General features: G+C 36.9%; 1 protein-coding gene across 2 annotated transcripts in view; it reads left to right on the top strand.

Annotated features, from left to right (window-relative positions):
- Positions 1–2865: 2865 nt before the first annotated feature.
- The window catches only part of DPH5 (diphthamide biosynthesis 5), a gene marked incomplete at both ends in the record, with an annotated part of 35347 nt that continues 19018 nt past the window's right edge, over positions 2866–19194 (top strand). For both annotated transcript variants that reach the window (XM_079696914.1, XM_079696913.1), the window contains 3 exons: positions 2866–3000; positions 10353–10477; positions 17171–17279. In XM_079696914.1, coding sequence (XP_079553040.1) covers positions 2866–3000; positions 10353–10477; positions 17171–17279 — 369 coding nt within the window. The remainder of the gene's footprint in view (positions 3001–10352; positions 10478–17170; positions 17280–19194) is intronic.

Here is a 19194-nt window from a genome sequence, read left to right as displayed (position 1 = left end):
CATCAAAAGCATATCACTCCCTGCATTTTGTAAAGACAGAAAAAGACATCATCTCAAAGAAATTGCTCAGCTAGTAGTGGATAATGACCTATTTAATAAAGATTTATTGAATACCTACCATGTGCCAGACACTGTGCTAAGGCTTAGGGATGAGAATATAAATAAAACACAGTCCCTGACTTCACGAACTTTACGGTTTGGTAAAGAAGATACACAATTACAAAACACTTAAATTGACCAATAAGTATATGTGTGGAGTGTTACTGTAAGAAAAAGGAGATACCTAACCTAGCTGGGGGATCTCTGGGACTGCTTGCTGAGTTTAGTCTTAAAGAATGGGTAGCAGTGATTTAGACAGGAGAAAATGGGAGAGGGTATTCCATGCTGAGGTGGCCGCCTGACTAAAGGCACAGAGCAGCATGTTGTTGGCACAGAACTGTGCTGCTAGAGAAAATTTCATGGTATGTAATGGAGACAGATGAAGCTATGGAGATAGGCAGTTGTCATATCATGGATGATCTTGTGGGATATATAAAGGAGCCTGGACTTTCTCTTGGCCTGATAAGGATTTAGAAGTGGAGTGACATTTTCAGATTATATCTTAGCTAGATCTCCCTGGCTCCTGAGAGAAGGATGAATGTGAGGGAGACATGGTGAGCAGCTGCAGGAGTGACATAATGAGGACCTGAATCAAGATTGTGGTGGTAGGTATGGTTTCTACTGAGAAAGGCCAGCAGATTGTCAGATTAAAATGTGAGGTGATTTCCAGGTGTCTGGATTGGATAAGAGTCAATAGATAACAATGTCTTCCCATCAAAGTAGATAACACAGAAGGAAAAGCCAAGTTGAAAGGTGATGGATTCAGCTTTGGATGTGTTGGATTTGACATGCCTCTGGGTTATCTAGATGATTTCCAGAAGGAAGTTAAATACAGGATGCTGAGGAGGAGGTCTGAATGGGAGGTTGAAATTTGAGTCAGCAAAACAGAGAGATATTTGAAATCGTGAGACTGAATATTCAGGATTTTGTTTTTGTTTTTGATTTTAGCCATTCTAATAGGTGTGTAGTAGTAGCTCATGGTGGTTTTAATTTTTATTTCCCTAATGTCTAATGATGTTTTGCATATTTTCAAATGTTTATTTGCTATTCATATAACTTCTTTGCGGATGTGTCTGCTCATAATTTTTCCCCATTTAAAAAATTAATTTGTTTTCTTATTATTGTGTTTTGAGAGTTCTTTGTATGTTCTCAATATAAGTCTTTTTCTGCCAGATATATGCTTTGCAAATATTTTCTCCCAGTGTGTGGCTTCAGTGTTTTCTGAAGACCATAGTTTTTATTTCGTTTAAGTATTTTTTCATTTTATCTTTTCTGAATCATGCTTTTGGTGTTGCACCTAAGAAATCTTTGCCTAAGGTCACAAATATTTTCTCCTGTTTTCCTTTGGAAGTTTCAAGTTTTTCACTTACATCTATGAGACATTTTGAGTTTATTTTTGTTTATTGAGGAATGGATTGATATAATGTGAGTGGATAGAACCAATCACTAAGAGTGTACACAATAAGAAGGCCAAAAGGTGGATGAAATTCTGGGAGAAAAGATAAGCCTAGGCTAAAGGAAGCGGAGTTGAGCAAATAAGACACAAGGCATTGTCGGAGAAGCACAAGGAAAACTCTGTCTACTGAGATAAGCAATGGAACTTGTCTTCTGAACTTGGATGAGGTCATTAGTGACCTTAGGAAGAGCATATTCAGTCAAAACAAATCATTTCGACATTGGAACTTCATTTAACCAACCACTTTAAGAATTCCCCCTGTGGAAGCATTGGGACGAGGCCTGAAATCCCTGAGCATTCTTAAAGGTCACTTCTCGGGGCACAGGAGGGTCCTGGGCTTCCCGACACTGACGATGACTGAGACAGATTCCCGTCACGCCCCTTGGGGCACTCCAGAATGAGGTCTTGGGGACAAGCCCAAGGAACCACCGCCCCGCTGGGAAATCTGAACTAACACTCACCAACGAGTTCGCCAAGCTGGCAGCTCACGAGGGAAGCAGCTGGTGAAACTACGGCCAAATGAAAAGGCGAGGATGGGAACATGCGCGCTTGGGCAATCCCGGGGCAGACTAGGGAAACCCCTTCCACCCGCCACCCCCTAGTGTGTCTGGAGGAGGAGAGGGGGAGGGCGTGGGGCTCCTCGGGCCAACTTTGCGGCCGGCTCTCCTCGCGGGCGAAGAGCTCCTGCACTTAGCCGGTCCCAGGCTGGGGGCTTAAACATAGGGGATCGCGGGCAGGCCTCGTCCCTTCCCAAAGGTCATGCTGGGGGCACTGGTCAGACTCCCTCCGACCAGCTGACCTTTCGCCTCCCCGCCCCAGCAACCTCCGTATCATTCTTAGTCGCGGCGGGACAAGGTCCCGCGCCTGGTGCCGGAACGAGCCATCACTTCCAGCTAGTCGTAAAGTGCCGCAAAGCGCAGCGCCGGCGCTTTGCGGCGCCGTAGGTGAGGCTGCAGCGTGGATCCTTGCTCTGCGCAAATCATCCGGTTGGGCAGCTGCTTCTGGGAAACCGCGGCAGATAGGAGATTGGGGAGGACGGTGACCCAGCTACTATTCTCTCAAAGGGTAATTGCTCCTAGGTTTGTGTAACAAGAGAGAAAGCGGGTAGGGTTGTTTATAAACAGTACAATCCTTATTTAAAAGGCTTGAAGTAAGGTTCTTAAACCTCCTTCCTTGTGACATGCCGTCCCTCATGCTCTTTTGGTTTTCGTCTAAGTATTCATCACTAGATTTTAGGCATCTTCCATGTAGCTGACACTTGATTTTCTTATTCATTTCGTTTTGCAGTCGCCCTACCCCTGGACTTTGAAATGCTTTACATGATCGGTTTGGGCCTGGGAGATGCCAAGGACATCACAGTCAAGGGGCTGGAAGTTCTAAAACGCTGCAGTCGAGTGTATCTGGAAGCCTATACCTCAGTCCTGACTGTAGGGAAGGAAGTTCTGGTAGGTGCTTAAGGCTTTCCAGCCTCCTGGGAAGAACGATATTTAACAGCTGATTTTTATTACACCAAGCTGAGCCGAATTTTTCAGGTCTGTTGGTTCAAACCCTTTAAAACACATGCCCTGCTTATTATTAAGAATCTGAGGGGTACAAAAATGGAAATAACACCCTAACCAAGTGACTTGGAAAATGAAAGGGTGCTTTTTCTTACTTTACAAGTCTAATTGTGTAGCTTTCTCCATTAAATAGGAAAGTTATTTTACACTCCTGGGGATAATTATCAGAATCCCGTATTTCATGAGATAGCCAAGAAATCCTTTCTGAGTTGAGTGCTAATGAGGTGCTGACACAGCCTTAATGAGTTGGTTATGTATTCAGGAACCAAGCTGAAAACCTCCCCCCTTTGAAGTATTTCCATAGGGAATGGTAATCACCTTTCTGTCTGTATCATATCCAGAGAGATCTAACCTTTGAATAGACATCTCCCAGTAAGGCTTATACCCATACACTTGGATGTATTGAGTCAGCCTGGAACTTAGTAACTGTAGAATTTGCTAGTGTATCATACGTTTACCTGGCTTTGGTTAAGGGCTCAGTAAATTTTGGAGGAGGGGTCAAATTCAGGTTCATTGTCAAATTTCAAATACAATGTAAATTAAGATGAAAAGATTGATGGCCATGTTATAGGAGGAGGGAGAACATTTTAGGATTGTCTGGTCTATCAAGTCTTCCAGAGAAAAAGGTGACCTAGAGAATTTCAGGTCTTCTGGCCTCTCAGATTCACAGCCCAGAGAATTCTGAAGGTCTCAGAGTTTCTTTAAAATCTTAAAGGACTGCTACTTGATTGGCCATGCGTTGAAATAAAAATTGTGTCTAATGACCAGCTTTGATTTGTTGGCTCCAGTTTATTAGGATGGAGCTAAAATATCCAAGCTCAAGATGATAGAAATGTTCCTCTCTTAATTAGTGATAAAGGATAATTAGAATGAACTTAAAATCTTTTTAGAGAATATAGACAAATCAGTAGTTTTATAGAATTGGACCTGGTTTTATGTCTTTGCTCTGTCACATGTTAACATGTGACCCTGGACAAGCCCTTTAACTGTAGTTTCTTACTTTGTAAAAAGAGGACAGAAATGCCTACCTTATAGGATTTTAGCATAGCGTCTGGCACAAAAGTGTTCAGAAAACATGAGTTGTTAACAGATACATTTCCAAACATCTCTAAACCTCAGTTTCTTCATTTGTCAAATGGAGATAATAATCAGTTGGAAGGCTATTAAGATTATATCATTTATTAAGATGATGTATTTGAAAGTGCTTTGCAAATTTAAGTGCTAGCTAAATGTTAATTTTGGTTGCTATGATTTTTTTTAAGTATTATTTTATTTTTCCAAAAACATTTTTGTAGAGTTACTACATACAGGGTCAAGATCTGGGGCTGAGCTCAAACTCACAGGTAAATTATATGTACTTTGTTAAGGTACTAGAATTCTATTCCTCAACAATAAAAAGTGCTAATATTTTTAGAACACTTATTATGCACTGTTTTAAGCACTTTACATGTAGAACAGGATTATTACTCTTTAATTACTGTTCACAGTTTTAGAGGCACAGAAAAACTTGTCCAGGGTCATACAGATAGTGAATGATAGAGCCAGAATATGGGCCAAAGCAGTCCTCAGTTGAGATCCACCACTTTTGACCATACTGTGTCTCTGTACTCTTAGGGATAGATAATAGCTTCACAAAATATAATGTCACAGAGCACCTACAGAGAAGTTAGAATTCAAGTAAAGTGGTCAATCCTGGATCCCTCCCTGTCACAAAATTCCACTGACCTGCTCTCCATGAGCCCCTCTGGGTCCTCAATTCATGTTCTTCCTTGAACAACTTTCCATACATCAGCCACCTTAAATGAATCCTTTCTGGAATAAAGTAAGGTATAAGTAAATACAATCATGCCTTATATTGCCCAGTAAAATTTTAGAACCACTTTATCTTCAGCCACTTTCTTTCTTCCTTTAATTTCTACCTTTTCTTTCTTTTTTAAACAAATTACTTAAAAAGTTGTTAAGATGTGCTCATACAATCTGGTCTCAATAACTCTAGATAGTTATTATACAGTGAAAAAAAGATGGGAAAATTCTGTTTTCTGTAATGAATATATGCTTTCTTTTATCACTAATTACACAAAATAATTTTTTTTTTAAAAAGGCACACATGGATGTTGCTAAAGAAATCTAGAATTTACAATGAAAGCTATTATTTTCAAATTGCCAGATGGGTAGTATCGTTTATATATTCCCTATTATTCAGAAGTTAATTAAACTAGAGACAGTGAATCCAGGAAAGAGTTTTAGTTTTGGTATATACAGTTTGGATTTCTTTAGGCACTTTCTGTGGCTAAATTATTATCTTATGTGCCTATTTGATATAACGCACCTATATACGTTATACAACGAGATATAAGCTATGATCTTTGTTCTTTGGGTCATGATTCATCTGCGTTTACCCAGGAAAACTTAAATAATACTGGAAGATGTAAATAACAATTCATGACAGTAGTGGAAGAGAGAAACTATAAAATTATATTGCTGACAAGAACTTGATTATTTTATTTAAGCCAACACTTTTTCACCAATTAAGTAGTAGAAGCTATCAAGTAGCTACTAGGTATTAATTACAATTGGGGTACATGTAAGAGAGAAGGTCACTTCAGGCTGTGCTGATCAGGGAATACTATGGAACAGATGGAATTTGAGCGATGTTTTAAAACGACACATCTCAATTGTTTTGTTTTGTTTCTTTTGTTTAAATCATGGCCCAAATACAAAATGATAATATTTGTGTAGCTCTTCACGATAAATGGAGGAAGCTGCTCATGGCTTGCGAGGGCTAACTTTGGGGCCCTAGCTATCCTGCATAAAGCAGAGGAGCTCATTCATCTCTGCTTATCTATGCCTCATTTGCAGTTCTGTGAAGTCCTGCAATCAACTAATGTTCTGTGTCCTTGGGCAGTCATTTAAATTTTCTTTGCTCTTTTTCTTATCTGTAAAACAGGAATAAAAATAGTGCCGATTCATAAATTGTGGTAAAGATTAAATGAATTCATATGCATAAGTTCTTAGAAGAGTGCCTGACCACAGAGTAAGCCCATTGTAAATGTATTATTACAGATATTGTTATTATAGATGATATTTGATAAGGGGAAGAGCGAGAGACAGATATTACTATAGATAAGATTTGGTAAGGGGAAGAGAAAGAACATTCCTTGCTGAAGAAAAAATAATAGTGAGCAAAAGCAGGGAGGAGAAAAACAAATATTTGCTATAACTTGTTCTTGGGCAACACCAAAATAACATTCATTTTCCTCTGGTGTATCTTTTCCCTCTTTTTTTCCTTCCAGTTTTATTGAGATATAATTGATATACAGGGCTGTAAAAGTTTAAAGTGTATAAGTGACATAATGATTTGACTTCTCACATCATGAAATGATTACAGTAAGTTTAGTGAACATTCATCATCTCATATAGATACAAAGTAAAAGAAAAAGAATTGTTTTCCTTGTGATGAGAACTCTTCGGATTTACTCTCTTAACAACTTTCATACGTAGAGTACGGCAGTGTTAATTATATTTATCATTGTTCCTTCTCTTTTCTTCCTAACCTACTTCACCTGGGTATACCAGCCAACTCTGTTTCCTTGTCCTCCTATCTAACTGCTGTGGATTGAGATTGGAGGGATAGGAGAGAACAGTAAAGAACTTTGCATTGAGAAAAATGAGGCCATCAGCTATGACCTTTATTAGCTTCCTATTTATCCTTGCCCTGAATCTGAATCTGTCCTCCCTCCAGTCTCAGAAAATGACTTGTAAGATGAGGTTCTCTTCCTGTTCAAGTCTAATGCCATCTAGATGGGTTTTCTTTCAAACTTCTCTCCATTCCTCTGGAAACTTACTCCTGTCAATTATTCTCTCTTCTTTATGTTTGATCTATATTAATATTCTTTTGTCCTCTCAAGGGTCAAATACAGTTGACCCTTGAACAACTTGAGTTTGAACTGCACAGATCCACTTATATTTGGGTTTTTTTTCCATAGTAAATACTACAGTACTACTTGATCCGAGGTTGGTTGAATCCACGGTTATGGAGGAATCACGGATATGGAGGGCTGACTATAGGTTATACTCAAATTTTTGACTTTGTGAAGGTTCGGCACCCTTAACCCCTGCATTCTTCAAGGATCAAGTGTATTGTCCATTCTGAAAACTCTCCTTTTTTAAGCCTGTTTTCCCCATAGTTATTATTCTGTTTCTCTCTCCTTTTTCCAAAGCTTTTTGAAAAAGCAGTATACTTCTCTTGTCCCCCCACACCCCCTTATGTCTCAAGACTCCTACAAGCTGACTTCCATTTCTCTGAAATACTTCTCTGTTTATTGAACAATTATTTAGTAGCTGAGAACTCCAGAGGATAGTATTGAATTCTTGTCTGTTTTACTTCTTTTGACATAGTTGACTATTCCTTGAAACCGACTTTCAAGACATGGCTCTCTATTGGTTTTATTCCTGCTTTTTCATTTTTCTCAGTCCCCTTTGTAAGCTCCTTATTTTTCCATTCCTACTTTAAATGTTAGTGTTTTTGTTTTCTTTTTAAGGTTTTGTTCTTGCATGTGTTTCCATATGCTACTTTGAGCCTCTACTCTTCTACTTTTTGACTAGGTAATATGTTAAATAGTTTGAAACTCAAAGATACTAAAAGGTATATACATCAAAAGATTTCTATCCCAGTTCTTCCTTCTTGAGGCAATCATTACTAATTTCTTGTGTATCCTTCCAGAAATACCAAAAGTAATTTTAGCTGTTAGTTTTTACTTTCTTCCCTATGTACAAAACCCACCAATGTAAAACTAAGAACGATTTTGAGTTTTACCTTCATTTTCATGAATGGAGAAGATTAGGACTGAGATTATATGAAAACTGTCTAATCAATCATTGGATAATATATAGTATAAATTTAAAATCATTTGTTAAATGGTGCTGCTTGTTTTTTAAATTTTCCTTTCCTGACCCTGACTAGCTTTGATGTTCCTATAGCACATATAATGTGGCAGTTAATTCCCCGCTAGACATTATGCTCCATAGGGCAGAGGTCATGTGTGTCTCATTCACACTGTTTCCCAACATCATGCATAGAGCTTGGCATGGAGGTCGTACACAGAAATATTTTTCAAATGAGTGGATGAACGAATACATAAATAAGTGATTAAGATAAAATAATGTAGTACCAGTCTATTTCTGCTTTAGCAATCTCTTCCTTTTTTTAAACATTCTTTTTAAAGACGATCAACCTTTGATTATATTGAGGTGTTAATGTGTGTTTCTCTTTAAGGAGGATGTTTTAAAAAAATAAATAATCTGTTGTTTCAATTAGTTAATGAAATATTTCTTGGGTTACGGTAAGTGATAAATATGAAGTGATCATGATAAAAGTCTTGAGGAGAGAGTGGGTTTTCTGTTGTTAAGTCATTTATAAAATATTGGATAGGATTACTGCCAGCATTAACCTAGTAACATGTGACTCCTTGATTTTTAAGAAATGTTAGAAGTTCAGAAAAGAACATTGTTTCCTTCAGTTTTCAGTAATCATATGTGTGTTCTCTTACATATGTTCCACAGCTGTTTGAATATATATAAATAAATGTTTATAAATGTTCCACAGCTGTTTTTTGTTTGTTTGTTGTCTTGTTTTTTGGCTGCCTTGGGTCTTTGTTGCTGCACGTGGGCTTTCTCTACTTGCGGCGAGCGGGGGCTACTCTTGGTTGCAGTGTGCGGGCTTCTCATTGTGGTGGCTTCTCGTTGCAGAGCACAGTCTCTAGGCGTGCAGGCTTCAGTAGTTGTGGCATGTGGATTCAGTAGTTGTGGCTTGCAGGCTCTAGAGCACAGGCTCAGTAGTTGTGGCGCATGGGCTTAGTTGCTCCACAGCATGTGGGATCTTCCCTGACCAGGGATCGAACCCGTGTCCCCTGCATTGGCAGGTGGATTCTTAACCACCGCACCACCAGGGAAGTCCCCTCTACAACTGTTAAGTTTATTGGGCTTACAAAATTAAAGTAAGGTGTATAAAAAGGAAGGATTAAGAAAAAATATGTGGTACAAGTGAAAATAAAACATTTTCATCTATGAAAACATCATTGTCACTGGGAACTTCTGGAACATTATCTCTAAGAAGATATTCAGAGAAAAGGAAAGAATCTTTTTTCACATTTGAGGAACAGATTCTAGTTAAGTATTAGGAAGTAATTATCGCAGTTGGAACTACAGCCTTTATCTTCAAATGCTTAATCATTTTTTCATTTACTCATTTGCTTGACAAATATTAGAGTAGCAGATACTCTTCTATTACAGCAATCCTTATAACTTTTGACATATGATATAATCCTTATGACAAAAATAAACTTCTCAGCATGTAAGAAATAGTATTATTTATCTGTGCATCCACTTTTACTATATTCAATATATTACTCCACAGGAAATCAGTTATAAGATTCATGATCTTGCATAATAGGTTGTAACCACTACCGCATGACCACTAGCACACTCTTACTTCCGTGCTGCCATTCCAGTTAAGGTCAGCCTCCTGGGTTTGTGCTTTAGAGTTGAACTTCTGGGGATTCGTTCACAAAGCAGTTTGTATGGAGACTTCTTATATATTTAGAATTCTTTTCTTGCTCCTGCAACTCTGCCTTTTTTAGCAGGAACTAGGAAATACAGTTTTAAATTAGTCTTTCCTGCAATTATGCAGGAATGTTTGCTGGTTCTGTAAACAACTAAATCTTAATTTTCTACTGTTTCTCATTGAAATTATCTTCTTTTTTAGTCAAGGTTTCATAGATTTCCCAAGGAAAATTTAATCAAACCCAACTACCATGTATGTGTATAATTATTGTTTAATATATTTATTCTGCAGTACTGTGTTTCTGAAGTCAGGCTCATGCATACATGTTCTCTATTCATCCTACAATGTTCAGCCTGGTCTATTAGACCCAAATTTAGAGGTTAATTTAAAATGCAAAGAGCCTGAGGTGTTAGGAGGTCTACCTCCTCTTGGGATATTAAGATAGCCCCAAAGACAGAGTTTAATTGCAACATGATACAGAGGGCTAGCTCATTGAAGAGTTGTATTCAATGATCTCTGTTTGGATGGTTGCCAAGATTTACACAGGCCCCAGACAAAGACTGTTTTGTGTGTGTGAGAGAGGTGTGTGTGTGTGTGTGTGTGTGTGTGTGTGTGTGTGTGTGTGTGTTGAAATGGTCACCTGTGTCTCATTTTTATATTGGACTTAAATCTATAGGAAGAGTTTTATGGAAGAAAATTGATTCTCGCTGATAGAGAAGAAGTGGAACAGGAAGCAAATAATATTTTAAAGGATGCTGATATCAGTGATGTTGCATTCCTTGTAGTTGGTGATCCATTTGGGTAAGTCAAAGGAGATATTTTGAGTTTTAATTTATTTACTTTTTTAATCATTAAGAATTCTTTTATTACATTTAAAACTTTATCTTCCAGGTCCTGATAGGAGACTGTTTACCTAGGCGCTGTCTAAAATTTTGTAGTTTAAACTTTCATTATCTTTGAGATTAATGAAGAAAATTTATTTGGGAAGGATGTCATCATGTATAACTTATATTGATTATCAAGTGTCAACTCTAAAGTTTATATCGTTGCTTCAGCTATATTTTTAGAAAGTCACTTAGGGCATCAAATAACCTAAACTAGTATACCATTATTAAATAAGTATATTACATTATCAAGAGTTGTACCTGCCATTTATTTTGCAGGTAAGTGCAAGTATCTTCTGCTTGCTTTGTCCTAGGCTTTTTTTTTTCTTTTTTAATCATCTACTATTTAGCAATACTGTTGTCACTTTACTTGCCTTGAATTTATCATTTATTAAGCCTCAGATTTCAATTTCTTATATCCATTGGGAGCTCTGTTCTTCCCCATTACTAAAAAGATGGGCTTATACTTGTCTAGCCAAGCATCATCAATCTCTAATGTCAAGCCAAACAGAACAGTTCTTTTTCTCCAGCTGGTGACCCAGGATATATGTCACAGGTTTAAGGAACATAAGGACAATTAAATCACTGTGAGCCCACCACCAAGGATATTTTTCAAAACAATGGAGTTACATGTGCATGTGTCTGTCAAAAAGAAAGTAATTTATATCAATATGAGGTGCCAGAGATTATGTATCATTATTATACTTAGTTGCAAATGGTATCCAGTCACTGATGAAGTCCAGTAAACCAATGCTACTTTAAGTGAGATTTGCAGGCTATTGCCAGCCCACAAACTTACCAGTCCATGATGAGATAACTACAGAAATTGAAAGTAAGCATTTAGAAACTTTTATAGCAGTTTTACAAAATAATTTTAACTCTGCTGAAAGTAATAATAAAAATTTGGAGCATGTATTTTGTATTATTTTATATTTTATTTTTCTAATATTATTTTTTTTGCATTTTACAAAACTAATGTTCCATGACAATTTAGAACTTAAAAAATATTGGCCTTTCACACAGTTTGAGAAGCACTGCTGTTGACTTTTGTTTTACCACGTTTTTCATATCCTTTCATTCCTTTCATCTGTGGCAGCCACTATTCTACCTAATCCAAGCTCTCATTATACTAATTTAATATAGTAGCCTTTTACCTGGTCCAGGTGTAGATCCTTAACTCATTACCTATGCTGTGATCAAATTCATGTTTGTAGATCCACAATTTTAAAATCTCACCCGGGCTCAAAATTAGACTATTATTAACTCCATCATTGGCCAGACATGAAAAATACTGTCTAGCCTGCTCTTCTACTGGTGTCCTGCCAGTCTTGTACTGAAACCCACACTCACGCCAACCAGTTTGCCCTTCCCTGATCGTCATGCTTTCTCACCACGCATTTGTTCAAACTGTTTTCCTCATCTGTGGTGCCCTTTGCCCTGTTTCTGACTGTCAGAAACCTACTCATTTTTCAAAGCCCAACTCAAACATCACATTCTCTGTGATATTGTTCCTAATTAACCCAACCAGAAGTTATATCTCTTCCTAACTGCTGACATATTATTCATATTAGTTTTCATATATTACTTCACAAAGTATTTTTTTATTTGTATATTTACTCTTTAGATTTGTAGGCTGTCCTTCACATTTTTATCTCTCTAGCTTCCTTCACAATACTTGGCTTATAGTAGACATCAATCAAATATTAATTGAAAGAATTGTTAATATTTTGCCTGAGGTCATGACAAAGGAGGACCAGGTGTATTTGGACTGACATCCATTCAGCAAATATCTTTTGAGCACCTATCTCATGACAGGCATTCCTATGTGCTGGATATATATTAGATGATAACTCATGGGTTTACAGTTTAGTAAGGGAGACTGACATTAGTTGAAGAAAAAATAAAAAATTAAAAATAAATCTGTAAAGAAAAAAAATAGAGACTAACAGGAACAGACTTATTTATGCAGGGTCATATGGAAAATCCTTCATGTGGAGGTGATATTCAAGCAGGTATCTAAAGAGTAAAAGGAAAAGCAGAAGGGAAGAACATTCTAAGCAGAGGGGAACAGCAAGAATGTATTCAAGGAACTGAAAGGCCAGAGTGGTTGGAGCTCTGTGAGTGAAGGAAAAAGGGACCTGAGAAGGAGTTAAATAGATAGGTGGGATCCAGACATGTAAGGCTTTGGAGGGAGTAGGGATTTTGTTTGAAGTACAGTGGTAAACTTTTAGAGGATTATAAGCAGCAAATAATCACAATCTCATTGACATTCTTAAAAGATCACTCTAAATTCTTGGGTGAGTGGGTTTTAGGGAGGCAAGGGTGGCTCTGGTAGAAGAGAGAAAAAGACAAACTGCGAAAAATTTAGAAGGAAAAATGCTCGGATGTATATAGTAGATGAGGAAAAGGAAAGAAGTAAGTCTTCAAGGATTCTGGCTTTAGTAACTGAGTAGTTGACGATGCCATTTTTTGAAATGATGAAAACCAGCGGGAAAAAGGGCTGGGAGAAACAAGAATTGGTTCTGGAAATGTTTTAAGTTTTGGATGTCATATAGACAATTTGATATCTGCTACTGGAGCTCAAGGGAGGATTTATCCTGGTTATATGACTTTTGAAGTCATCAGTATCTAGATGGTATTTAAAACCTGAGTAGTGGATGGAATCACATTAGGAAGGAACAAGAGCAAGAACAGAAGACCTAGGATGATCAATCCCTAGGAAACTGGCATTTCATGGTCTCTCAAGAGCAGAGGAGGAGGAAAACCGATAGAGTGTGCTGTCACAGAAGCCAAGAAAAGAAAATATTTTAGAAAAGAAAGAGTGGTCAGCTTTGATGTACTGCTGAAAGGTTAAGTAGAAGATGAGGATAGAAAAGTGTGTGTAAACTTAAAGGCTTTATTTTATGGAGGAGTTGGTGCTTGAGCAAGGTCTGGTTTAATAGTTGAAGACTGTGGGGTAAGATTGTGGGGTAGGATGGGGGGGGGTTGGGGTGGAAGGAGGGGTGGAAGGGAAACTTCAATGTAAATGAAAAAACTGAGGCCCAGAGAAAGTGCTGTGACGATACTCAGAATCCTTCAGTGACTTCCTGGCCTTAAATCTTTTAACAGTTTATCTACTTCTTCCTTTGACTACTCTTCTTTTTGACTGTGGTAGAGCCAAATTATATAACTTTGCCATTTTGTAAATGTTTTGCAGTATTCGTTTTCCATGTCTTTGCTCGTGCTTTTTCCTTAAACAGACTGTTGTTCCTAGTTTCTATTTAGTGAAATAGTAGATTCTTTAAGACCCAGCTTAGATGCCACCTCTTCCATGAATCCTACCTTATTTTATTCAGGAGTAAGTGCTTTTTTTTTTTTTTTTTTTAACTTCTAGCCAGTTAATTTTCCCTATGTCAGTGACTAATCATATATAACCTTGTATTTGGATTTATGTAATATTTACTGTAACTGTAGTTATTTTTCATTTATCCACTGGATTACTGTTGGGATATAGTAGCTGGAGACAGGTGGTAAGGAATGTGTAAATTTTAATTGGGCCTTGAAGAATTAGAATTTGAATTAATTAAATGGATAAACCAGGAAGGCAATACAGAATGCAACAAGGCACTGAAATTCTTCCATGTATATATAAGACCAAAAAAATGTACTTTGTTTAATTTTAAGCCCCTTTCTACTTATTTGAATAAAAATTTCAAAAAGAAGGGAAAATTGTTTACTCAATCTTAAATTCTTTTTTCTAATTTTTAAAAATTTTCTAATATTTTAAAATTCTAATATTTTTAAAATATTTAAAAATTTATTATTTTAACCATTTTTGAGTGTACAGTTCAGTGGCATTAAGAACATTCACATTATTGTGCGTCCATCAGAACCGTCTATCTCCACCAATCTTAAATTCATGGAGAAGGTAATTGAAAGTAAGTTAAGTCAGTTGGTGTAGTTCTCATCTTTGCCCTTTTTTTTTTTTGTGGTATGCAGGCCTCTCACTGTTGTGGCCTCTCCCGTTGCGGAGCACAGGCTCTGGACGCACAGGCTCAGCAGCCATGGCTCACGGGCCCAGCTGCTCCGTGGCATGTGGGATCTTCCCGGACCGGGGCACGAACCCGTGTCCCCTGCATCGGCAGGCGGACTCGCAACCACTGCGCCACCAGGGAAGCCCCTCATCTTTGCCCTTTTATCTAGGTTATTAAAAGGAATGTGGAAGTTAATCACATAAATAATGTAAATGACTCTAAAAATGTTCTGCATCAGTAGATCTGACTCAGTCATGTGAGAGATGACAGTCTTAAGCTTTCTGTCCCCATAAAGAGCAGTTGAACAGGGTCATCATTAAACAGATTCTTTCTGGACTTCCCTGGTGGCGCAGTGGTTAAGAATCCGCCTGCCAGTGCAGGGATCACGGGTTCGGTCCCTGGTCCGGGAAGATCCCACATGCTGCGAAGCAACTAAGCCCATGCACCACAACTGCTGAGCCCACGTGCTGCAACTACTGAAACCCGTGTGCCTAGAGCCCGTGCTCCGCAACAAGAGAAGCCACCACAATGAGAGCCCACGCACTGCAGCAAAGAGTAGCCCCCACTCACTGTAACTAGAGAAAGCCCACGCAACAACGAAGACCCAACACAGCCAAAAATAAATAAATTAAAAAACAAAAACCAAGTTCTTTCTAAAGATGGTTCTGTTTTTATTCCATTTGCTATTTTAATATGCTCTATAATATGTTCATGGTACACACACACACATACACACACACAAATATACCTTTATTCACCTGTCTCCTATGTGCCTTAACGTGGATCATTTAATTGCTTCCATTCTGCAAATTAATGTTATTATAAAATAAAATTTAAAATAGACATACTAAGTCTTATACATTCAAGTTGTCACCCTTATGAACTTCATTTTATTGATTCCATTGATCACAACATTCTTGAATCTCTTTTGAAATTGCCTTCAGAGCAATTCCAAGTATATTATTAAGAAACATTTACTATTTATGGGCATGTGGCTCTATCTAGAACCATATGTGTGTGTATATAAGTATATATGATTTTAGATAGAGCCACATGCCCAGAAATAGTAATAAATTTGTCTTTACACATGGCAGTGCACATACGTGCACATGCACGCACACACTTTCCCAGTCGCTACAATGAAACATTTTCATGAGCCATGGACCTGGAGGAATGCCCAGTATAAGGGCGTTAAGCCCATGGTTCGTACAGTTCTTTTCTTTTTTTTTTTAATGAAACAATATAATCTAGGTAATTGTGATGATAAAATACCAATTTTATCACAGTTTTTCATAGCAGTAATCTGAAAGGCTAATTTAATCACATTTATATCAGTTTCACAAAATCAAATCACTTTGCCAGGTCATTAAATCTTCATAGTACACCAACCACATCTGGTCGTTTTAAATGAACTTGTGATAAAAAGAGAATAATTTTAAACCAGTTTTTCTTTCTGCTCATCTATTTAAATAACTCACCAAGTAACTAATTCAGTTTTCCCTTAGCTTAGTGTTAAATAGTGAAATTCTGTTGAAAGTGATATTAAAAGCTTATAACTGGTATTTATATTATTTTTTAAAAGCTTACTTTAAATCAAATTAATGATTATTTTTATAGTAGTTTGTATTTTATGTGTGTGATTTAAAACAGACTTCCCTGGTGGGCATTCTTTAATCTGTTTCTGACTGCCTCATGGGGTGAAAGCCCTTGATCTTCCTACTTGGTATGCATTGACCAGTTGACAGGTTCTGCTTGTTTGTATGTAGTTTCTCAAACATGCTAATGTTGCTTTCCCCAGTAGGGCCTTGAGTTTTCATCAAGGGGGAAAAATGCCTTTAATAATGCAGTTCTAAATTGATATGGGGTTAAGTTTCACAGTATCCATATTTATATTTACATGTATTCTCTCTTACCCCAATCTATCTAATTATAATCGTTAGATCTATCTCAAAAAAGGGAAGGCAGCAGGCAGAATAGGCACACCCTTACACATACTAATTATGCACAGTAACAACCAGGCTGAAAACAGTTATAAATAAAATGACTGCTAGACAGATAAAATCCAACTAGGAATATATCAGTCAGAACTCTGATCTACAGGCTGTGAAAATGTTCTGTAAATTGTGCCTTATACAGAAACAAAGCCTTCAAAATAGAGCAGAAATCAAGGAGGAAGTCTAGTGCCATAATTTGGAGCTCTGTAGCAGAAATTTTAAGAGTTTAAAGGGACCCTAAGACCAAAACATTTGAGAATGCTACTCAGGAGTTCAGTTGCTGAGTAATATTCCACAGATGTCTTTTGCAGGTGTTAACAGGACGAAAAGAGCAAGTTAAAAGTTCCTTTTTTTCTGTAGCTGCCAAGGTTGCTTTAAGAGTGTTAAAGGTGCCGTTCAACATTGTACAGGGCCTGTGTAAACTTACACTTTTTTTGCCCAGAAGCCCAGATGAAAGTGTTATGCAGATGCCTCGAAATATCTGAGGGAAAGCAGTGTCCTTGACCCTTTGATTGACTTGAGCTCATGAAATGCTGTGGCTTTACTGTCTTAAAAAAGTCAGCCGTGGTTAGTTTAATCCAACCTGATGTTTTCTCACTACAGAGCTACAACACATAGCGATCTTATTCTGAGAGCAACGAAACTGGGAATCCCTTACCGAGTTATTCACAATGCTTCCATAATGAATGCTGTAGGCTGCTGCGGTTTACAGGTAACACTACAAAAGAACGGGTTTTTTTTAATGGTATTTAGCAAAAATGTTTTAGTTTTCTGCAAATTTCCATAGATTTTATTGTATTTCATGAATTATAAGACATTATTATTTTATATAAGACTGTATTAAGTTTTTTAATACTAGATTTTTTTTATAATAATTTTCCCATAGCTTAGACTTCTTTTCCCCTCACTGGAATAGATCATTGAAATTTAGCTAGAGAAAGATTTTAATTTTATATCCAAATTGTAATATACAAAAAAGGGAATATAACCAAATTAAATTGGTTAAGTATTCCTAAAACCTTTCAAAATTATTCCAGATGACTTACTCTGCATTGCTGAGGCCCATGTTTTTCCACCCAATATTGTTTTCTGTGCTGTTAAGAGCACGGTGATGCAGCATTTCTTAAAATAATCCATGAAAGAGCTAAAAGCCAGTGATGTTAGGCTTTTAAGCCAGCTTTGCAATTATTGATATGTAAAGTTAGTTGTTTTTAGCCCAGAAATCTTGGTTCTGAGGAGTTAAAGGAGCACTCCATAACTGTTTAATATTTTCTTCCAGGCTGCTGACATTCATTTTACAAGTTTGATATCTGTGTTCTGATGTTCACACATATATAATCCATGACAGTTGTGACTGCTTGTGGCCAACAGTAGTTTTAAGACTTTATTGATTGTTAAGACACATTCCTATTTCAGATGTATTATAACAGGAAAAAATTTGCATCTTAGAGTGTATGAAATAGGTATTTCCCAATATATCTTACTGGAATGCATAATTTAAAATAGCTGTTTACAAAGTAAGGGACAGCATGAACTGAGAACTATTGGCATGTATTGGTTGGTTTCCTCTCTGTGAATATGAAACAGGCATTTTATTTTAATGAAATCTTAAATATTTTGATCATATATATGGAGAGTCCATTAGAAAAGTAGTCAAGAATCTCCCAGATATTCTCAAAATCAAATAAAAGAAAAAATAGTAAAGATTTTTTGGGAATCATTTATGTATTTCCAATCTCTTGAGAAATATAAAGATAGCTTGATCCTTTCTACACACGTATTTTAAAGGAAATATAATCCCATAAAATTTAATTAATACTTCTATGCTTTAGTGAAGCCCATGGATAAAAGCTACTGTCAGTTATGAAGTAATGGCATGATTATTCTGATAAATGCAGTTTTTAATTTTCTACACACTAATTAGGTGTCCCAAATTAAAGGTGTGATACCACACAGAATAAGAGCTGCTGATTATTAGGCACAAAGAGACAACTCACAGCCAATGGATCACCTAGACTCTGAATTCAATTGCTAGTTGTATATATAGGAAATCTCAAAAAACACAACTTTTCTTTTGTTCTGAGGGTCAGTAAAATGCTATTGAATTCATCCATTAAAAAAAAATAGCTGTTTACAGCAAGAAGCTACATTCGCCTTGGTACCCAATGCTGTGTCTGTGGCTTTAGAGGGACCTGTATTTTCTGTATTACCTATGAAAAGTAGCTCACTTTAATTGACTAATCCTGGCCAGGCATCCCAGAAATATTGACTTTGGTTCTGAAGAACCAGAGAAAAAGTATAAATGATTCACCTTTCAGTATTCATTACTTCCTCTTAGTTATGACTACGTCTAAATTGGCAAAGAACTTTGCTGTCTGTTTTGTCTTCTAAGAAAATGCATACTTAAAAAAAACCTTGCCAATTCAAGTCTTTTTTACACGTAAAAGTTTTTCCAAACATTTCTGTGTTGGAATGAATTGAATTCTTGACTCTCAGATTCTTGAGTGATTCTCAGTCCAATATTCTTTCCTCTAGACATGCTATCTTTTAATCATTTAAGAATGATTGCCAGGAGAAAGGAAAAAAAGAGAGGAATAAATTATGTGATAGACAAAAATGTATAAATC

The sequence above is a fragment of the Hyperoodon ampullatus genome (genome assembly GCF_949752795.1).
Source record: "Hyperoodon ampullatus genome assembly, chromosome: 2".
Taxonomy (NCBI): Eukaryota; Metazoa; Chordata; class Mammalia; order Artiodactyla; family Ziphiidae; genus Hyperoodon; species Hyperoodon ampullatus.
The sequence above is the reverse complement of the archived record's forward strand: the minus strand, read 5'-3'. Positions and strand labels throughout refer to the sequence as shown.